At 48.7% G+C, this 21,309-nt stretch overlaps 4 protein-coding genes across 6 annotated transcripts; 2 read left to right on the top strand and 2 right to left on the bottom strand.

The window, feature by feature from the left end:
• The first annotated feature begins 81 nt into the window (after positions 1-81).
• Positions 82-9,448, top strand: Gaba-b-r1 (gamma-aminobutyric acid type B receptor subunit 1). Of its 2 annotated transcripts, XM_076818609.1 has the most exons (12): positions 82-880; positions 968-1,066; positions 1,139-1,273; positions 1,338-1,508; positions 1,586-2,084; positions 3,007-3,134; positions 3,216-3,508; positions 3,583-3,826; positions 4,014-4,257; positions 4,331-4,725; positions 5,735-5,873; positions 8,252-9,448. In XM_076818609.1, exons 1-12 carry the CDS (start codon positions 743-745, stop codon positions 8,269-8,271), a joined length of 2,505 nt encoding a protein of 834 aa, XP_076674724.1. In that variant the 5' UTR covers positions 82-742; the 3' UTR covers positions 8,272-9,448. The 2 variants fall into 2 exon arrangements, with proteins under 2 accessions (XP_076674724.1, XP_076674723.1); XM_076818608.1 differs by having other exon boundaries at positions 5,735-9,448.
• Positions 9,449-9,548: 100 nt separating this feature from the next.
• Positions 9,549-13,749, top strand: Nup54 (nuclear pore complex protein Nup54). 2 transcript variants are annotated; one of them, XM_076818611.1, is made up of 5 exons: positions 9,549-9,760; positions 11,253-11,765; positions 11,842-12,752; positions 12,838-13,065; positions 13,152-13,749. In XM_076818611.1, exons 1-5 carry the CDS (start codon positions 9,661-9,663, stop codon positions 13,272-13,274), a joined length of 1,875 nt encoding a protein of 624 aa, XP_076674726.1. In that variant the 5' UTR covers positions 9,549-9,660; the 3' UTR covers positions 13,275-13,749. The 2 variants fall into 2 exon arrangements, with proteins under 2 accessions (XP_076674726.1, XP_076674725.1); XM_076818610.1 differs by having other exon boundaries at positions 11,250-11,765.
• On the bottom strand, positions 10,027-10,961 carry LOC143372455 (uncharacterized). Its single transcript, XM_076818615.1, has 3 exons — positions 10,757-10,961; positions 10,562-10,693; positions 10,027-10,482 (listed from the first exon to the last, which is right to left on the bottom strand). Exons 1-3 carry the CDS (start codon positions 10,781-10,783, stop codon positions 10,081-10,083), a joined length of 561 nt encoding a protein of 186 aa, XP_076674730.1. The 5' UTR covers positions 10,784-10,961; the 3' UTR covers positions 10,027-10,080.
• Positions 13,735-20,744, bottom strand: LOC143372453 (uncharacterized). Its single transcript, XM_076818612.1, has 3 exons — positions 19,105-20,744; positions 16,078-16,221; positions 13,735-15,926 (listed from the first exon to the last, which is right to left on the bottom strand). The coding sequence occupies exons 1-3, from the start codon at positions 19,485-19,487 to the stop codon at positions 14,681-14,683; spliced, it is 1,773 nt and encodes a 590-aa protein (XP_076674727.1). The 5' UTR covers positions 19,488-20,744; the 3' UTR covers positions 13,735-14,680.
• Positions 20,745-21,309: the final 565 nt, after the last annotated feature.

Raw genomic sequence — 21,309 nt, 5'->3', positions numbered from 1 at the left:
GATTCGAAATCGCGGGGAATCATTTCGCGGAGAAACGATCGATACTCCATGAGAACTTTTAAAACACCTGGACGCGAATGAATTCTTAAACAGGCTATCCGAACGTGAGTTTAGTTAAATAGACTTTGAAATTCCAAGATCGATTTTCTCGATAAACGAAGGTCTCCATAAAGTGGCAACGATTTCACGTTTACATACACAGTTTATTCCCTCCGCAGAGAAAATCCGCTTCTGTTGCACCGCGTAATTCGCGACACCCTGTATATTGATTTTCTACTAGAAACCTAGGGAACAGAAGCACCCCATCCCCACTACGATCCTTGGTAGCTGGGATGAAATCAATAGGAAGGTCGCGCGAACGTGCTCGGTGTTCGCTAAATCCATTGGAACGGAAAACTCGCGGGGTATCGCGGGCCGGAGGTGTGGATCGTGGAAGCCACGGCGAACGATGGAGAGCACGGAAACGCGGGCCTGAACGTCGCGAGCCACGCGTTTTCGGAAAGCGGACCATCCCCCAGAGTGCGCGGTGCTCGGCTCGCGAAACACCCCCGAACGGTGAAGTGGTCGGTGCGCCAAGTAGTGATTGCCACTTGAAAAGCGACCACCGATTAGCTACAATGGCTGTGACCGATATAAGGAAAGTGGCATCCTCGGCGCGGGGCCGTCGGGGTGTGTCGTAGGGCGCGAGGCGCGTAGGGAGAAGTCTACGTAGGGCAAGCGAGAGGGTTTCCCGAGCAGCGCGATGTTCAGGCTTTTAATAATAATTCTAACGTGCAGTGTGGCGATCGAGGGTTCGTTGCCACCCGACGAGGTGGACAATGTGTTGCACATTGGTGGCATTTTCCCGATAGCAGGGGAGGGTGGGTGGCAGGGTGGTCAGGTGAGTGAGGAATGTCTTGTTAAATGTTGGAGCAGGTGAATCAACAGGGAACCTGCCAGCGGAGTAACAATCTTTCCTGCCCGACAGGCTTGCATGCCAGCCGTGAACCTGGCCTTGGACGATGTCAATCGCGAGAAAAACTTGCTACCCGGTTTCACGCTGAAGCTCCACTCGAACGACAGCGAGGTACGCCAGTGAACAAATTGTACCATACACGGGTGATTTCAAGAGAATTCCGTTGATTCGGCGTTGTTTCAGTGCGAGCCGGGACTCGGCGCCTCGGTGATGTACAATTTGCTGTACTACAAGCCGCAGAAGTTGATGCTGCTGGCAGGGTGCAGTACGGTTTGCACGACGGTCGCCGAGGCGGCGAAAATGTGGAACCTAGTAGTAGTGAGTATCGGTTTAGAGCGGTGGGAGATTCTTTTACGGAGGACAATGTTGCTACTGTTTTCAGCTATGTTACGGTGCGTCGTCGCCCGCGCTGTCCGATCGAAAAAGGTTCCCGACCCTGTTCAGGACGCACCCGTCGGCCACGGTGCACAATCCCACGAGAATCAAACTGCTGCAGAAGTTCGGTTGGTCCCGAGTGGCGATCTTACAGCAAGCCGAAGAAGTGTTCATATCTGTGAGACGATTGCTCTTTGAAAGCCAGGCCGATACGTGGCAGAGAGCAGCGCACTGATCCCTCGCCTCTGTTGACAGACTGTAGAAGATTTAGAAGCCCGCTGCAAGGAGGCAGGCATAGAGATAGTGACGCGCCAGAGTTTCCTCTCCGATCCATCGGACGCGGTGAGGAACCTGCGCCGGCAGGACGCGAGGATCATCGTCGGCCTGTTCTACGTGGTGGCCGCGAGGAGGGTCCTCTGCGAGTTGTTCCATCAGAGCCTCTACGGCAAGAGCTACGTGTGGTTCTTCATCGGATGGTACGAGGACAACTGGTTCGAGGTGAACTTGGACAAGGAGGGGATCACCTGCACCAGGGAGGAGATGAGGCTCGCGGCCGAGGGACATTTGACCACGGAGGCCCTCATGTGGAACCAGAATAACGACACGACAATCAGCGGGATGACGTCCGAGGACTTCAGGCTGAGGCTGAACAAGATGCTGAAGGAAGACGGCTACGATATCGATAATAATCGGTATCCCGAGGGATACCAGGAGGCGCCTCTTGCTTACGACGCGGTCTGGTCCGTCGCGTTAGGTATGAAATCTGTTTAAGGGAGGTTTGCGCCTTGTTCGGCCGAAAAATTGGTAATTCTTTGTGAATTTTTTCTACAAATTAATTTGAGATTTGGCAGGCTGTTTTATCGTATCTTTAACTATTGTTCTGAATTTTTGTGTGACAGTGCAAAAAAAAACGTGGCAGATACAAAAAGAGCGTTGAAAAATATTCGGGTGGTCCTGGCGTTGACGAAAAGTACTGCAAGATTTATCCGAAACACAAAAAAGAAAAGAGATTCTTAATCTATATAAATGTGTAAAACCTGTTTCAGACTGAAATCAAGGCTGCCATTTTAACATTTTTTTTATATTTATTAATAAATCTACTACCACCGATAGCCACATTCATATAGATTAAGAATCTCTTTTCTTTTTTGTGTTTCGGATGAACCTTAAAGTACTTGTAATTTTTTGTACCCGCCATTTTTTTTTCACTGTCACACAAAAATTCAGAACAATATTTCAAGATACAATAAAACAGCCTGCCAAACCTCAAATTAATTTGTCGCGCCGTTTTTGTAGAAAAAATTCACAAAGAATTACCTATTTTTCGGCCCAACAAGGCGCAAACCCTCGTTAATAAGAAACGAAAAATCTGTCTGAAAGTTGCAGTACGCAATGAGAAACAGACAAACTTAATAATAACAACATAATAGACAGTTTCCTTGTTTGATATCAAAACACTGTAAACGCTGATTAACTTTAGCGAGGACGGTGGTGTTAAACCTAAAGTGTACGAGTGACAAATACGAGGCCACAGTATATTAAGAAGTGTGTCTGCTTCTCGTTTCGTACGGCAATTTGCCGATAGATTTTTCTTTTCTTATCGAACGCAACCCAATCGCCCGTTGCTAACGAGTCGCGGGACCGTTCCGACCGCTTAATCGCTTCTTCGCACGCAGCTTTTAATAAGACGATGGAGAAGTTGAGCAAGCAGGGGAAGAGCCTGAAGAACTTCACCTACACCGACAAGGAGATCGCCGACGAAATATACTCCGCGATCAATTCCACCCAGTTCCTCGGCGTCTCCGTACGTGAATTGTATTGCGCAGAAATAGAAAGAGCGGTTTATCTCGAGTGGCCGATCTTTAATCGATTCTCCGTGCCGTAGGGGTACGTTGCGTTCAGCTCGCAAGGTGACAGAATCGCGTTGACCCAAATCGAGCAGGTGGTCGATTCGAAGTACGTGAAGCTAGGATACTACGACACGCAAAGCGATAATCTGACTTGGAGGAATATGGAGCGCTGGATCGGCGGGAAGGTGCCGCAAGACAGGACCATCGTACGGATCGTCTTGAGGACGGTCTCGTTGCCTTTGTTCATATGCATGGGGACTATATCGTCCGTCGGGATACTGATAGCCGTCGCGCTAATTATTTTCAACATCTGGCACAGGCATAGAAGGTAACGACATTAATAATCACCCCTTCGCGCTCTCCGGCTCGAGCATCTACTCACGCCAATGAATTCTGTTTCAGGGTGATAACGTCGTCCCATCCTGTGTGCAACACGATAATGCTGGTGGGAGTGATAGCGTGCTTCGTGTCGGTATTTTTATTAGGGATCGACGGCAGATTCGCCTCACCGTGGGAGTATCCAGCTGTCTGCCAGGCGAGAGCTTGGATGCTGTCCACGGGTTTCACCCTGGCATTCGGCGCGATGTTTAGCAAAGTGTGGCGGGTCCACAGGCTCACGACGAAGACGAAAGCCGATCAGGCGAAGGTAAACGACGTGGCACGCGACCCAGTGTGCTGATTTAATGTAAAAACCGTTCTCGGTGGATCGATTTCTCGATTAACACTGTGTGGCTAATGTTTCTAGTCCGTTGCGAAGTCGGTACCGTCCCTGCATGGTTCGCAGCTCCTGCTCGTACGACCCTCATCTTTAACGTATTCTCGATTCTTTCTAGTTGTTCATGGCTAAACAAAAAGTTTCGTCCATACAGAAGAAGGTTCAGCCGTGGAAGCTGTACACGATGGTAAGTGGGCTGTTGGCGGTAGACATTGTGCTTCTAATCTCCTGGCAGGTGCTCGATCCTCTGCAAAGAAAAGTCGAGTCGTTCCCGCTGGAGGCGCCGCCGTTCGGGGACGACGACGCGAGGATCAGGCCCGAATTGGAGCACTGCGAAAGCGTGCACAACAGCATCTGGCTGAGTGAGTTTTCCTCAACCGCGATCATCGACTAGTGTCGCGTTAGCGAGTAACGCGAGCGATACCCTTGCCCCAGGTCTGATTTACAGCTACAAAGGCATCATCCTAGTGTTCGGGCTGTTCTTGGCGTACGAGACGAGGAGCATCAAAGTGAAGCAGATCAACGATTCCAGATACGTCGGGATGTCTATATACAACGTGGTGGTGCTCTGCTTGATAACGGCGCCGGTCACGATGGTGATCGCCAGCCAGCAGGACGCCAGCTTCGCTTTCGTCGCTCTCGCTATCATCTTCTGTTGCTTCCTCAGCATGGCGCTGATATTCGTGCCGAAGGTGATCGAAGTCATCAGGCATCCGAAAGATAAGGCGGAGTCCAAGTACAATCCCGACGTTGGCATGTCGAAGGAGGACGAGGAGAGGTATCAGAAGCTTCTCAGCGAGAACGACGAACTTCAGAAGCTCATCGCCGCGGTAAGGACACTCCGCCGCGCTCCTCGGATAATATCTCCCCGGATGACAGAAGCGAATTTCGAGCTTTGCCGCCCCTGAATATTTCAATTCAAAAGAGTCGAGGCAATTTTAAAAGTAATTCAATGTGACAATTATTGCTAATTCGCTGTATGAAAGAAACGTGAATTGTTTTTAAAATTGTATCAAACCTCTGTGTTTAAGGGGTGATGCTCAGTCAGGAGGAAATTTTTGGCTTTGGAAATTTTTTACCCAAAAGCTATAACACATTTCTCAACAAATCTTTTTTCCTTTCAAGGATTGCATCTAGTACCCGTGCGTCGTAATTTTTTCAGTTAAAAATATTTATCAATAACTAAGTTATTGTCCATCACTCGAAGGTTCTCTAAAAAAAGGCTCCTGCGGTGACCACTGCTGCTCGAAAGTCGATCATCTGAAATAAAAAATTCAAAAGAATTTACTTATTATATTATATTATCTAGTATTTGAACGAAGGATTTTTTACTTTAAACATCATTTTTACTGAAACTTTTACTTTAAAGATCAGCCATTTTTTGCCAAATCAATATTTCGAAAAATCCTTCGTTCAAATACTAGATAATATAATATAATAAGTAAATTCTTTTGAATTTTTTATTTCAGATGATCGACTTTCGAGCAGCAGTGGTAACCGCAGAAGCCTTTGTTTTTAGAGAACCTTCGAGTAAAGGACCATAACTTAGTTATTGATAAATATTTTTAACTAAAAAAATTACGATGCACGGTACTAGATGCAATCTTTAAAAGGAAAAAAGATTTTCTGAGAAATGTGTTATAGCTTTTGAGTAAAAAATTTCCAAAGACCACCCTTTTTTCGGCCTCCTGACTGAGCATGACCCCTTAAACATTTCCCAATTTCTTTCGCTGAAAATTTGCCGCTCTAGGAATCAACCCCTGCTAGAAGTGCTAGATGAATATTGCTAAGCAGGTGTCGGAGACGTCGCGTTCTATCGAGGCAACTGTCCTTTTGCAGAAAGAAGAGAAGATCAAGGTGCTGAAACAGATGCTGGCCGAGCGGGACACGTCGAGAGGTGGCAGCGGGAACGTTCCGAAGGACTCGCTGATCGTCGCCGACTTCGTGACCGGCGAGGGGACCTCGGACAGCGCAATCGGTGGGGGCATTTCTGTTTATACACGATCATCCCGAGCTTCTGCCTCTGACTTTGAGTTCTCCGAGTCGTACCTGTAGGCTCGCCGCGACTTAGCTTCCGCCCACGACGGGAACCTTTACGAATTTAGAGTAACCTGGGACCTAAAAGGACAAAGTATACCGCTCTTCTTTCTTACGGTCACGCTCGATTTTAAGATTTTTACAGCTTGTCGAATCACGCGCCGTCGCGCTTTCCCCCGCAAAACTTCCACTCGCGGTGCATCGAGATTCGTCGTCTCATCGTCCATCGGTGGTGAAACGACGAGTCAAATGGCCCCTGTACGACGCTTGTCGCACCTCTCAAATCAAACTCGGAATGGAAACGGCACACCGAAGTTGCAGAATACGTTGGAGGCAGAATCGTTTCCAAGTATATAGTTGGCTCGACACGCCGCCTAATCCGTGTCAATGTAATTCGGTGTCTAAACGTATAGATGTTTGAATGTGCGTATAATACTAATCCGCGTGGCGCGCTGGCGTGCGCGTAGAAAAGATCGTAAAACTAAATGTGAGTAGTAGAACGTGTTTCGATGTACGTAAATCCAGATGCGCGCGGAACGTTGCCGTTATTCGTAGATGAGGTGGGAAAAGGGGCCGTCCTTGAATTACGTAAGCGTAATTTTGGCGATTTCTTACCCCCTCCCTCCGCCATTACAAGAATTCGTAAGATTTGATATTGCAATCCCTTCTTACGTAACATTCTTTACGTTTAATTTTTTCACTTATTAAAATTCTTTTAAATGTTTATATAATTCATTTAACTCGGTTTCGGGAAATTTAACTATACTACTTTTCTGGAACGTTAATGATAGAATTCGTATTCATTGAAAATTAGATTAAAAAATATTACGTAAGACGCTACCTGACTCCCCTCCCACCCCTTCTAAGGAAACGTGAGAAATTCGCTACCTCCTCCCCCGCCAAAAAGCCTTACGTAATTTAAGGACGACCCCAAAGCTGGCCTACGAGCGTCGCGCTCCGATCTCGTTCACAACGACGTTTCTCATTTGTCTCTAGAATTCTATCGCACAGGTACCAGACATTGCCGATCATCGAGACTTATTATACGACTATTTGTACAGAGAAATTTTATCGGATTTTGAAGGAACTTTGGACACCGCACCGCGCTCCCTCGAACACCCGTGGTTCAATGGTATTCGACGCGAACGTCGTGCGAACCGATCACGCGACACGGACCAAATACTTTTCGATCTTTTGATATTTCACGCGAAGCCACGAGCTATATATCGCGTTTCGGCGGGCCGCGAGGATTGAATAGTCGCGAGCCCGAAATCGGGCAGGGGGAACTGCTCCATTTTTACCGGGAGCGTTCCGGGTACAGAGGTGTCCAACTTCGTCCCTGAGAGCCGGGCGATTCTTTTGCCGCGGCACGTATAGTGCCTAGCCGAGATATAGTGACTTATGTGTGAAGTCCCTCAGCGGGATCTTACCCGACACCCTGCTGGCCGCTAAAAATGCCCTGCTACTACCTCTTGCAGGACTGTATTTAGAGAAGACCAGGACAAAACCGGGGCCCTAACAGAAAATAAAACAGAAATTGAATCTACGCTTTATCATTATTAAAAGACGTCAATTAAGCTTTGCTACTGGCTATTAAAAATTTTAATAATATTAAACCGTCTTCAATTTCTGTTTTATTTTCTGTTAGGGCCCCAGTTCTGTCAGGTCTTCTGTAAATACGGTCCTGCAAGAGGTTGTAGGGGAGCACGTTTAGCAGCCAGTACCCAGCAGGGTGTCGGGGTAGGACCCCGCTGAGGGACTTCGCATCTAAGTTACTATATCTCGGATAGGTACTATACTCGCAATTCGCCTCGTCCGCAACGGAGGACACCGCCTACGCTTGTTTATCTCGAAGGCCTAAATGTTTTTTATACCGTTGTAGCATGATTTCGCAGCGATTGCAGTTAAATCTCGTTAGACAACAGAGCCTGGCCGTTCGCGAATTATCGGCGAACCGATGTGAACCTCATGAAGTCTGCTCCCAAATTGCGCGCGACTTGGCAACGGCACGCGACGAAACGGAGAGATCGCGGACAGGTGACGTTCGATCGCGTGCGAAAAACACTTGCTAACGAGATTTAAACGCTTGAGATGTCGCGCCATTCATAAATAATTTGGGAGTCTTGATGAGGTGGAGCGGCCGGTAACGCAGAACCAGCCGAGACGCTTTAATCTTTCGGGCCGCGCTCGAATACAGTGTGCTCGAGCCGTTCGGGCCGACCGGGGGCAATTATTTATGAATGGACGGACCAATTATCTGAACGCTATGTGGGCGCATGCCACCCGAGGGATTATCGTTTGTTCAATTCTTGTTTCTAGAAACGGACCAGGCCGGCTGAACGCAAGAGCCCCGTCGATTAGGATGACGAAAGCAATACTAAGAATCATAGCACGTATGAACGGGCCGAAAGCCCTTTCTCTCTCTGTCTCTGCCTCTCTCTCTCTCTCTGTCTCTCTCTCTCTCTCTCTCTCTCTCTTCTAAAATTAGCATTAAACGTACACGCGTGAAAAGCCTCCCCTAAGAAGGAACCCGGGATTCTTATTTTGTAATCGGGGAGAATTCGATTTTCTCATTGCGCCACAGAAGGGACGAGGGTCTGCGGGAAAGATTGCTCTCATCGGCTGATTCTCGAAGCACAGGTGTTATACTAGCGATCCGAATGACGTAAAGGGTGGCTCGAAAGTCGCGGAACAGCGAGACCGCGACTGTCGAACGACTGTATCTTTTTTTTTTTTTTTTTTTTTGGAAAACACTCGAGCGTAGAAGCGTTAGATGAATCGTCGGGCTTGGAAATCGCTTGGGATTGTCGAGGAGAGGGCAATGCGATTTGACTGCAATTCAAATTTTATCGATATACAAAACGAATTGAATGTGTTTATGTGTAACGTAGATTGGGTAAGTCACGGAGCACAAGGTTTTCGTACGTGCATTTCAATTTCGCCACTCTACGTGTACATGGTGTTTAGAGAGACTCTACGAATGTTTCCGTTGATTCGTTTCTGTAGAGTAAACGATCGTCGCGCCCATCCGCCGTATTTTTTACCATAGCTCGTTCGATCGACTGTCGAGCTCGAGCTCGACTACAATACGATTGCACGATGTACGTGTGATCTTATCGAACTGTTGAAGAAAGTATCATATATATGTACGTTAGAATATGGAGATATATTTATTTTTAAGTTTTTAAATTATAAAATTCGTTAAAAATTCACACACTGCATCTGTTATTAATAACCCTGAGATTGTATCGAGGGAGGGTCGTTATCGAATCGACGACGCTTCGCTTTCGAATCGTTCGACCCCGGCGATGCGATATCGAGAGATCGAGCGAGGTCAGTCGAAGCTCTTTTCGTTGCAACCGAAATCAAAGTGACGCGAATAATTCCAGTGGGTTCTTTATGAAAATACGTGTATTTAATACATGACAGATGCATACGACGGTTGCGAAAATGTGTAGTACAAATGAAAGAAGATTGTATCAAAGAGAAGATCGAATAAACTCATTTACGATTTAACAGGCGTGATCCGGACCTGCATCCTATGACCGTTTGAAAATATTAAAATGGCCGCCAGTGTCACGTGACGCGAGGTGTACGCGCAGGCGGGAACAGGCGCCCGTGGCGCACGTCAGTCGCCATGATCCTGCACTGTCGTTTATACGAAATCGTAACGCGCGCGCGGTAAATACTGTTTCGCGTGATACGGGGAATCTGCCTCAATCAGAGAAATGTCATTCGGTAGTGGATTTGCAGTGACAACCTCGACGCCCGCTCCTGCGTTCAGTTTCGGTGCTACGGCCTCCACCGCGGCGACACCGGTGAAACCGGGTAAGTCCACTACTTTTAGGTTATGTCGCACTTCGAATTTTCTCCTGTTACATGTGACTTTTTCTCCAGACTTTCTCCGTCGCGTTGCTCGCGCTGCATTGCATTCCATTCGATCTTGTCGCATGCTTCATAGCTCTCGCTAATGTAATGCTTCTAAATATCATTCGGTACGAAGGGCTATTTCGATTTATAACGCGCTGTTTCACCTTTATGCGTGTTCAAACTATAATTCACCTCCATCTACACATGCGTATCGTATAGGCCGTTCTCGAAGGCAGTGCCTTGTTCAGCGAGATATTTTCAAATCTGAATGGCTTCTATTAGTTCCTCAGAGAACTGATGCTCGTTTTATTCGTGCAGTCGGAAATCTTGTCTAGTAGAGGTTGACTTATGCCGGAGCATCCTGCGTCGCATTCCATGTCCGCCTTCCCGAAGAAATTGCTTTTCTTTTTGGATTTAGCTATGAGGCACGCCGTAGTGCAGCATAGCAGTAATATTATCAGTAGCGCCGTTAGCAGAGCGAGTAAAACTGACGAGTGGCTCGTGTATTCGTTGCTGGATGTAAGCTGTGTCGTCGCTGTGACAGCCTCCGCGTACCCTGGTGATTCTGTCCGGTAGAGTTTGTGAGAAGTAACTTTCATGCTGGGAGCTGTATCCTCTAAGTAAAACATTTCGTTTGGTATTTTGCCCATTGTTGTCAACATAATTTCTGCGGTAACGTCCTTCGGAAAGAGAATATTGCATTACTATAAGGTCGCGTGCATATTCTACCATGTACGCGTAAGCACATGCAAAATATACCCCAATCGCTACGTCCGTAGTACCAGTTTCTCGCAGGAGTTCTGTCACTGTATCCAAAGATTTATCAGCACGGCGATATATCATTTTACTGCCATCGAGCAAGGCTATCTTTAATAGCTTGCGGGCAAATTCCTGTTAAATTTCTCTGCGTAACTTTCACTTTCCCACCTTGGTGGATACTAACAATGATCTTACCTGGCTTTGTTTATTTGCGTCCGACATGATTCTAACTCTTCTTAGCAGATACAGCGTCACATGTATTCTTCAAACGTTTCTAGATAAATTTTTATTGCTTGAAAAAAAGCTCTGTATGTTATTGTATTTTTCACTGTGCTCAACGCACATATATCGCGACGCGCGGAATTAATAAATTCAACGGAGGAATAAAATGCAAATTAATGCCGCGATCATATGCAAGGCATTTCTGTCATCCCCTGGTTTCCTTGTTCGAAGCATGTTCAGGTGAAAGGAAACAAAAACCAATGTTGTAATATGTAAAGTGCACAATTTCATGTACATTACTTCGCGATGCACGTATTTAACAGAATCACATCGTTTCGACGTGATTTTGGAAATGAATTTTATTTGTTACACGAGCTGTATATTATAATCAATGAAAGATAAAAGCATTATGTAATAGTCGGCTGCTGAGAATACAAATATGCCCATTGGGGTACTAATCTCTCAGCAGGATTTGGAACGCCGTCCTTTGGATTTAGTACACCGGGAACACTAGCGCCAAGTCTCCTTGGCTCTTCTTCGACACCAGCCGCTGGGGGATTTGGCACTGGTACCGGGTTTGGGACACCGGCTGCCACTGGGTTTGGTAGTGCAACAACAACTGGTTTCGGTGCTGCACCTGCCTTTGGTGCTACGCCTACCGGCTTTGGGACCACTCCAGCCTTTGGTAGCGTGCCTGCTTCGACAGGCACTGGGTTTGGTACCACCTCGACTTTTGGCAGCACGCCTGCTGCTACAACAGGCTTCGGTGGATTTGGAACAGCCACGACAACAGCTTCGTTAGGCTTTGGTGGTTTCAGTGGATTCGGAACCGCGACAACTACGTCTGCGCCCTCCTTCTTTGGGGGATTTGGTACTACCAATACACCTTCCACTGGCTTTGGTACAGCCACAGGCTTCGGTGGGTTTGGAACGAAGCCAACCACCACAACTACGACCACTGGCTTCAGTGGCTTTGGTACAGGTCGGTTCCTGCTCAACTAACATGTGTACGTACTCATTCAGTATTTGTGAATATCAGATTCTTTTTGCGGACATAGGATTTGCAGGCTTCGGCACCGGACTGACGCAGCCTCACCAGCAGCAACCGTTCCAACAGCAGCAACAACTACAGCAACAATCCGCCAATACTATATCAGAAGCATTGTACAATGCCGTTTTCAATTGTCAGTTGTATAACGACGAGCGCGATAATATTATTGCCAGATGGAATCTTATACAAGCTCTGTGGGGCACAGGGAAAGCCTACTATTCAATGAACGCGCCGCCTATTGATCTTAATCAAGAAAACCCGCTGTGTAGATTCAAGGCCATCGGGTATAGCCGTATGCCCGAGGCCGATAATAACGACGGAATAGTCGTGCTCTGTTTCAATAAGAAGAAGAAAGATATCAAGGAAGGCGAGACGCAGTTAATCGCCTTCATGAATAATATCCTGGGGAACAAGCCGAATTTGTCGTTAACGATCGACAATATCAAGTCTACCGGGGAAGACAAGAGTCAAGTGACCATCTTCATCACCGAGAAAGGAATCACCGGAGCTCCCAGAAAAATTCCCGCCAGCGAATTGGTTACGTACCTGTCGCAACCGATGCAGAAGCAGCAGCTGATGCAGAATGGCGTGGAGGATATGCTCCCTCTAGTGAAACTAGATCCCGCACAGCTGAAAGAATACTTAGATAATCCACCCTGCTCCATAGATCCTAGATTGTGGAAGCAGGCTCAGCTAGACAATCCGAATCCCGAGCTGTACATACCGGTGCCAATGATCGGCTTTCAGCAAGTCAAGCACAGATTAAAGTGCCAGGAAGAGGAAACGACTAGGCATAGAAATTTCTTAGACATGGCGGCGGAGGAGATACAGAGATTGCAGAGGCAACACACGGCGATACAAGCTAGGCTTAAAGAGCATAGGAGAACCCTACTGGAACTTCAACATAGGGTATTACAAGTATGTATATGTACGCGCTGTTTCGCTGTCACGATCGTCAATTATAATTCTATGTCCTCACTTTGGGCTACTGTTATTTTACAAGGTGCTGGTGCGGCAGGAGATCTCCCGTAAAGTTGGCTTGTCTTTGCAATCGGAGGAAGAAGTTCTGACGCGCAGGTTCGAGGTGATGCACTCGCAGATCAGTGCCCCGACTCAGTTCAAAGGTAGAATTAGCGAAATGCTTTCTCAGTTGAGAATGAGAAGCCATATAGACACTCAGAATCAAGAGCGATACGCGATGGACCCTATAGCGCAGGACGATATAAAAGCGGTACGTGGAAACAGAACCTACTCACATATTATCGAAACACGAACGACCGCGGAATAATGTAACTTTTGCCATTTTTATTCTTCTAGTATCTGACGATGGAACAACAAGGCATGGCGCAACTCATATCAACGATAAACGCTGACTTAGAAAGTTTGAAAATCATCAAAGACGGCATGTCTGATCTTCTGATGAGTCACAATATATCGTGAGAATTATATTTAGTAATGTGAATTATCTGCGTATTTTTTTATCGAAACGTTTACAGCGACGCGTCTGTTGGTTATCGACATCGATAGGTTCGCGGGAGCTCGAACGGAGCACGAAAGTAACGCGAGATCTTTTGCACCTTTGAAACGTGGTGCCATATTTATTTCGCCTCCATTGCGCATCTTCCAATGCTACTATTTTTCTATCATGGACCGCGGGTGCATTTGTATAACGGAGAATTTCCTTCCGTTGATCGTTCCGTTGTGAATTGTACTGATTTGTGCATCAGTTAGATAGCTAGTTGAGAATGAAGCGATTGCCTTTTCCACTGTTACACTTGAAAGAGAAACAAACGTCAGTTGTATATCCTATTCTTTCACCGATGTTGTCGAAAGTGTGTTTATATTTCCGATACCGAGGGAGCAGGGAGTAATTGGTTATGTACATGTAAGAAATACACGATTTTTACATAAATAATGCGCTTTTATTGAATAGCTTGATGTCGTTAAACACGCTCTCTCCTATCTTTTTGGATGACTATATCTTATACATAATATATATCTTTATGTACATATTATACATAGGTGTTTAATATAAAATACCGGGATACTTTTGACCACGCGTGACCTCTCGAATGCGTTATTATACACAGCTTCTTCCATCGATAATGTTACGTCGGTTATCAATTCTTGTCATTTTACAATCTTCAACAACCCTTCCTACTTCAATTCCGATCTTACGTTTTGCTTAAAAGTAGGCACCGATGACCGTTCCGTTTCCCGCCGGTTCCTCGAATTACCCGTAAGTCTAGACCCGAGATTTCCTAATTAACGTACTAAGGCTGAGCAAATCTCGTTTCAAACTGTCTCTACTCTGACTCGATCCTACTAGTATATTTGGTTTTGCAGTCTAATCAAAATGGGTAGCTCTCCCGCTAAGATCGATCCTTCGTACCTCCTCTTCGCTGAATTTTCACGTGCTTAGGGAATCGAGTTAAATTTGTTTCGGAAATGGGGCAGGCTCTCAAACGTTCCATGCACACCTAATCGTTTCGCCTACGAGACCTGGTGCTCCTTTTGCGAATTCTCTGCAAGCAAACCGGCCGTGGCCTGGGCTGAAATTTACGCGACTCGCGAACGCTCAGGGTCGCTCTGAACTAGCAACAACGATCGACAAACGCTTTACAGCATCGCAGTATTTCCAAATTTCGAAAATACTTTTGTGCGTTCGCTCTTAAGGAGCAAGGCACTTGACTCGAGGGCGACCCTGAGAGTGTGTAGCGCTGACCACGGTCGGTAGTTTGAGGTAGCCCGCCTCGGAGTCCGAAAGATAAATCTTGGCTTCCTAGACGACCGTGGACGACCAATGACACGAGGTTCCTCTTGGACAGGGCATCGTGGACGATCGATCACTTGTTGACCGTGAGATCCAGAGGTAGATCTTGCTCCATCTCGACGACGTTGTCGCTCTTCACTCGCAGATCTTGCCCGCAGCTGTTGTTCGTGTCGACGATGTTGCCCCACATGTTCTGCAGCCCGTACTGCAGGTCCACCGAGTCCAGCAGGTGTCTGAAGAGAGGATTCTGCGCCTTGAGGATGAGATCCGAGAGGATCTTGGTCTTCTCGAGGATGTTGTCGTTGCTGTGCACGCAGCACTTGTGGCGGCAACAGCAGTCGCTGGTGTCTTTGCAGAAGTCCTCCTTGGCGGGCGTTTGCTCCACCTCCATCTTGAGATCCTCGGCTCGTTTTATCACAGAATTCCTCACCGGATCGGTTACCACTATATTCTCCTTCTTGCAGGGCGTGCTGTTCACGATCGACTCGATGTTCCTGTAGTCTACCGTGCTGGCTTTGCTGGGGTACTCGACGGGCTCCTCGGTCTTGATGGGCGTGGATTGCATCCCGATGCGGGGCAACGAGTCGGGGATGTGACGGGGACTCGTCTGGGGCGACTGAGCCGACGGGCAGTCCTTTATCATGGCGTTGCTCGAAACGTACATGGGGTTCACCTGAATCCTGTCCGGTATTATGTAGCTCTCGTCGTAGATCCTCGGGTAGATCTTCACCTCCTGCTCGTACGCTTTCCTCGGCGTGATCTGCTCCTGCTCCTTGCGCTGCTCCTGCAGATTGTACATGTTGTTCCACTCGACGAAGTTCCTCTGCTCCTCGAAGCTGTTGCTGGTCTTCGGGCTCGACCCGGACGTGTTGCTCTCGATGCTGCTGTCTTTCTTGTCGGACTCGGAGTGGACGCTGCTGCTCTGCTTATCCGGCGAGGTGCTGTCGAGCCTGGTCTTCTCCTGGGAGTTGTTCTCGTCGAAACTCTTCTCCTGGACCTTGTCGTTGTTGTTCACGTAATGCCTATACGTTTTCACGTGCTTGCGCAGGGACGAGGGATCGGTGTACCTCTTGGGGCAGCCTGGCACCTTGCAGCAGTACGGCTTGTCCACGGCGTGGGTCCTGGTGTGCTTGAACCTGTCCGAGGAGTTGGAGTAGGCCTTGTTGCAGCCTTCCACCGGGCAGACGTAAGGACGCTCGCCTGTGTGGGAACGAGCGTGGATCTTGAGGTTCTCCGCCCTGCTGAAGCTCTTGTCGCATTGGAAACAGTGGTGTGGCTTCTCGTTCGTGTGCGTCCGGACGTGCACCAGCATTTTGTATCTGCGATGGAGCAGGAGACAGTGTGAGATTTGTTATTTTCTTTGCTTGCACGTGTCAGCCAGGAGGAGGAACCAGGTAGATTCCTTCTCCTTGCAAACGCTTTCTTTTCAACAACTCAACTTTATAATCTCTAACCAGACGAAACTCTTACCTCGCATTAAATCCACGTTCACCTCTCGCGCATCCCTCCCAGCCGCAATAGAACAATCCCCGCGGTCCTGGCGCTGCGTGTAGTCGCGCGACATGTCCTGCTAGTTGTTCCAAGGACGTGAACCATCGCCCGCAATTCTGCCATCTGCAATCGCATTGGAACGCGTTAGTGCCTCATCGATGCAATTTCAAAGGATCGCGCGAAAATAGTCGCCGTACATTTAAGGGTATTGATCTTTGCTCGCTCGTTTGTCCTGATTAATCCGGACAATCGTTGGACACTCGAATCGCTCGTAAGATCGTTATCATTTAAGGCCAATAGCTTGTATTTTTTCGTCTTACACGCCCATCAATCGATCTATTTATACCGTTTAATTCCCTCGTCGATCATTTACCGAGAAATTCTAAATATAAACGACACGCGCGACGGGTGACGATCTTTGCATTTTGATCAATCAACTGTCCTCCGTTGATCCTCGGCATAGGGCCGCGGAGGAACGATCATAGGATCGATCGCTTTTGAAGATTCTAACTCGCCAAGGAGTCAACTCGGTTCCCCCTGGCAAGCTAGAAACGTCAGTGCGCAATAGGGTGGCTCTTATTTTCATCTTTTGAATTGAAGATATAGACTCTATATCTTCGCAAAAATATCGAAATATGAGACTCTATATTTTCGCTGTTTTTGCGAATTTCGGTCCCAAATTTTCAGGAAACATTCATGACATATCAGGCACTGAAAATAAGAAAATTTGTTTTTATATATTTTTTGCATATTTCGGTATATGCCCCCCTTTAAATGTATAAAAAATAGTCCTCGAAAATAAAAATTCCATTTTTTGTTCGCCTTCATAAATAAAAAGTGTTCTAGAAGCATTTAAACTTTCAAAATTTGAGGGAAAAAAAGTTGTTTTTTTTTTAGTTTTTCGGACTTTTTTCGAAAACCGTTTGTCGCACGAGAAAAAGTAATAGAACATAAAATATGCTCCTTATCCAGGTCAACAACTTTTGTTTGACATATTTTTTGAGTTAATCAATAACTTGGAGGATATTATATAAAATCGACTTCGCGAGCTGTTAAATAATGATTTAAATTGTTTAAGGACCCAGGAGCACCCTTTCCCGTTATCCGATCGAGCTCAAACTTTACACGGATTTTTTTTTAATTATTTAGAACTGTTCTGGAAGGTGTTCTGCAGAAAATGTTGAAAAAAAATTTACCAAGAGTAAATAAGAGCCACCCTATTGCGCAAACATAGTCGCTCCGGCTCTAGCCGCTGCACCGTCGGAATATCGACGGCCGATTTACGTCAAGAACGTCCGCTCGGCCGACCAATTGATACCAATTCCGACCATTATGCAATTGGCGTCGCTTGACACCAGTTTATCTGGACGGGCAGAGCTGGTGTAGCTATTCCAGTCAACGACATCGCGTTCCACGAATCGGTAGCCACGAGCCGGCCCGTGTAAAGGTCGCGGATCAAGGTAACAGCTTATTGTCGGATCCTTCGTCGGCTTTCGCGAAATCCTTCCTCGCTTTCCTCGAAGTAACTAAGCATCTCTGCGCAGTTGGCGCACGTGGCCGCGACTTTCAAAGCAGTGCGAATTACTTAGACCGCTGTGAGTGACGTAGGTAGTACTCAGAGATCCTCGGAATCGCGTAATTCGTTGCGCCATCGGAAAGTTCTCGGTTCTATCGTTTAGCGAACCTGAGCGGTTAAGGGAGGGGGGTTTCGCGCGCGAGTCGCACGACCAAGCGCCGCGGTTATTCCGGTTTCCCCGGCGCGGCGATAAGAAACGTTTCCCGTGTCCACGAGGCCGTCACATGCAAGATGCGAACGTAACGCGACTCCGCCGCGACACGATAAAGATAACCGATCGCGTTCGTGAGGACGTTCGCCGTCGGCTGAAATCATCATCGATTCGAAATAGAGCGTGACCAGCCCGCGAGCGCGACGTACCCTACCGATCGCACTTTGCTACTCAGAGGTTATCGAAGTCTGACTTTCTTCCGTGACCGTAAACATTTAGACGAGCTCGAGCTGGGAGATTTAGTCGTTTGCCCTCGCCCCTCCCCTACGCGCAGACGCCAACGTTGACGAAGGAGACTGTCCGTCTCCTAGTAGCCCGCGTGCCCCATCGACTCTGTTACCGCCAAGCTTTCCGCGAGCCCTCTAAGTCAGGCCTGTCCAACTTTTGCTCTTGCCCTCGAAGAGAAGCCGCGGGTGGTTGCGAGCGAAGGCAAGAGCCACGGCAAAGGGCGGCAGCCGTATAAGAATGAATATAGCGGCGTTCACGGATTCCTCCGCCAAGAAGAACTTTCGCTCTTGGGCCTGGCTCGGTGCCTCCGAGAGCGAAGAGCAGCTCGTGCGACCAAATCCCCGGACAGGCCTACCTCTAAGCCGTCGCGAATCTTCGTTACATCTGGGGGAGAAGCGAACGCGTCTCGCGATATCGCGGCGGATGTGGAAACTGGTTGCAGCTGGAATGCAATGCGTGATGCGAATCCCCTCCGTGTATCGCGCGCGCGCAAGCACCGGAGATAAATTAGCGTCACTTAAGACAGCCGCGCGCGATTCTGCCGCGGAAACGCATCATCGACCTCCTCGGCGCGGCGTGCCTCGCGCACGAGCCTCGGATTGAAAGACACGAGTAGAAATCGGCGGGGTAACCGACGGAGGGCGAGGTGTGCAGCGAGGATCTCCCGATTAAGCCACTCATTTACTGATAAGGAGGCCACGGAACGGTCCTCGAACGTAACGCAGCTATTTAGTTGACGGCTGGATCGACGGAGGAAAAATCTGCGCTCAATTTAGATAACGTTTCGACGTCGCGCTGTGGTGGCGCCAGTTTTATTTACTTCCTGGTGTCAAGCGACGTCGATTAGGAATGATCGTTAGCCGGGATCCACGCAGTGTTTTAAGTGCTGGCGGTAATGCGATGGAACTACGTACCTACAGCGAGGTGATATAGTGATTGGGAGGCTGTGGGTAGGATAGTAAAAAGTTGCTAGGGAAATTACTGAAATTACCTGCACTTGAGTTGGGCGTTCTCCCCGCGACGAACGGACCCGAGCTCCAAGCTGGAGCTGGAGGCATCGGAGTCGCTGTGCGCGGGACTCGGGGGACCACCGTTGGCCAGGCCACCCGGGGAGACCCCGAGCCCTGGCAACGCGGCCGACGGAGACGTGCCTAGTTCCTCCTCGACCGGCATCCTTCGCGGCCAAACCGGAAGGTCCAGCGGTGGTTGCTGATGCAGGCTGAGGCTCCCGTAGTAGCCGGAGTTGGGGCTGGTGGAATAACCGGAAATCGGGCTGTAAAAACCCGGGACTGCTCCTAGCAGGGTGCCCGGGTAACGAGCGGCGCCGTACGGACCAACGTGGCTTGGCATTCTACCCGGAACGTAAACGATCATCTTTATCGATTCCTTCGCCTTTTTTCCCCTGCTTCTCCTCTGACTCGCTAATTCGACCAAAGACGTGCAAATTTCCCCCCGTGGATCGTCGTCTTAATTGGACCCTCGTCCTTAATTAGCCCTTTAATACCCCGATAATAGAATCGTGGAAACTCAGTGGTCGTGTTCCCCCCGGCGCGGCCCAAGGAAGCGGAGGAATTTACGAGCGGATCTCGTGTTCCCTTTGCTCGATCGTATCGCCGAAAGGTTTGTAGGCTCGAAACAGGGCAGAGCGCTTCTTACCCCTGCGCCCTTTCGCAAATCTCGGTTAGCTTATGGAGGAGGTGGTGGCTCGGTTTACTTCGGATCTGTTTAATTTTCGTTTCAAAATATGTATGTATCTGGTCGATCCCCTCGTGGACCCCCGACTTTCTCAGCGCAATCCTTCGTTCTCCGGAGTCCCCGAAAATCTCGTCTTAGTTTCTCGAAGGCACCTCGAAAGGCCTCCTTCGCTCACTCCCTCAAGCTGCGCTCGGTGGAGGAAGCGATCCGTGCATCGGTACGATACCGTGAACAAGACTTTCCAGGTCTTGCCAGCGCGACGCGACGGGGGGATGCTCCCTGGATCCTGCCGTTCTCCCTGAGCACCGTAGGCAACAAGTCGACCACGGCCACACAGTACGCTCACGTATACACACTCTCGCCGGCGGCGCGCACTCTTTTATCGAAATCACTGAAAGTCCGAGTCCGTATCGTCAAATGTATTTGAACCGGTTCGACTTGAGTATACGGTAGCTCAGGAATTGCTTGCTGTACTCGATCGAGAACATAACTAGGCTGGCCCGCGACGGATTCATCAACCAGGGCCGCACTATCACCGTAGCCGTTGTCACCGTTTCTAATTGCGCACGGTCGCCCTCGAATCGGGGCAACGTCCACCTCACGGGGGAGTAGGCGGAGGAGGGCGCGGGTCTGTTGACTGGTCCGAGAGAAGATGGTCCCCTGCCGACGCTAGAACAACCTCGCGTCCATGTCTGCCGCGCGCGCGCGCTTGTCTCGTTGTCTGATCTTGGCGGAGCGTCGCTCGTGAGCCTTATCGCCGAGCTCGGACCTCCCTTGGTCTCGAGTATGACGCGTGGATGATCGGAGTCACCCCCGGGGACGACGGTCAATGGCGTATCTCGGTGGCCAACTACCGCTCCGACGTGTACCGCTGGTCACCGTAGGAGAGCAAGAGAAGCGAGTACACTCGAAGTGGCCACGATCAACATCCAACTAACGTCAACCGCGAAACCGCGGCCTTATATATAGCTGCGCTATCGTCGCCGATACCGCCGCCCGCCCCCTCGCCCGTCCCACTAATACACCGAAGCTGATAACGCGTAATCGCGTCGCTCCTCCTGGCGGATGCGTCAGTGGACGGAACGATCCCCGACGGAGACTCTGCTGGCCTACCGCTCCGTCCAACCAGCCACGCACCCGCGCGCCACCTTATCGCTAGGAAACGTTGCGCGAGCGTGCGGGAATTTCAGTTAACGCCTGGCAATAACGTGTCGCCGCTACTCCGATGGAACTCCTGGCTCCAAGCTCTGACACGAATTTCTCACCATTTCTCAGAACTGCTGTGAAGGAACGTGTTACTTTTTCATTCGCTTTCTTCGCGACGATTCGGAGAATGGCAACGGATTACAATTTGGAAATGAGAATTTCAGAGGAGCTCGAGAAGTTGGAGCTGGTTGGTTCTTATTAGTCGAGTTCCAGTCTGCAGCTTTGAAACCCAGTAGCGGCTTCTGTATCGACTGGAGCTGGATCGGAGATCGATGAGAGGATAGAAGAAATATGA

This window comes from Andrena cerasifolii, chromosome 8 (genome assembly GCF_050908995.1).
Source record: "Andrena cerasifolii isolate SP2316 chromosome 8, iyAndCera1_principal, whole genome shotgun sequence".
Taxonomy (NCBI): Eukaryota; Metazoa; Arthropoda; class Insecta; order Hymenoptera; family Andrenidae; genus Andrena; species Andrena cerasifolii.
The sequence above is the reverse complement of the archived record's forward strand: the minus strand, read 5'-3'. Positions and strand labels throughout refer to the sequence as shown.

Coding starts and splice junctions, on each gene's coding strand:
- Nup54 (XM_076818610.1), top strand. CDS start 9,661: ATGTCATTCGGTAGTGGATTTGCAGTGACAACCTCGACGCCCGCTCCT. Junction 9,761..11,249: donor GGCGACACCGGTGAAACCGG/GTAAGTCCACTA, acceptor CTAATCTCTCAG/CAGGATTTGGAACGCCGTCC. Junction 13,066..13,151: donor CGCAGGACGATATAAAAGCG/GTACGTGGAAAC, acceptor TTATTCTTCTAG/TATCTGACGATGGAACAACA.
- LOC143372455 (XM_076818615.1), bottom strand. CDS start 10,783: ATGTCGGACGCAAATAAACAAAGCCAG. Junction 10,694..10,756: donor ACGCAAATAAACAAAGCCAG/GTAAGATCATTG, acceptor GAAATTTAACAG/GAATTTGCCCGCAAGCTATT. Junction 10,483..10,561: donor CTACGGACGTAGCGATTGGG/GTATATTTTGCA, acceptor CTCTTTCCGAAG/GACGTTACCGCAGAAATTAT.
- LOC143372453 (XM_076818612.1), bottom strand. CDS start 19,487: ATGATCGTTTACGTTCCGGGTAGAATGCCAAGCCACGTTGGTCCGTAC. Junction 16,222..19,104: donor AACGCCCAACTCAAGTGCAG/GTAATTTCAGTA, acceptor ATGCGATTGCAG/ATGGCAGAATTGCGGGCGAT. Junction 15,927..16,077: donor GAACGTGGATTTAATGCGAG/GTAAGAGTTTCG, acceptor GCTCCATCGCAG/ATACAAAATGCTGGTGCACG.
- Gaba-b-r1 (XM_076818608.1), top strand. CDS start 743: ATGTTCAGGCTTTTAATAATAATTCTAACGTGCAGTGTGGCGATCGAG. Junction 2,085..3,006: donor GGTCTGGTCCGTCGCGTTAG/GTATGAAATCTG, acceptor CTTCGCACGCAG/CTTTTAATAAGACGATGGAG. Junction 4,258..4,330: donor GCACAACAGCATCTGGCTGA/GTGAGTTTTCCT, acceptor CCCTTGCCCCAG/GTCTGATTTACAGCTACAAA.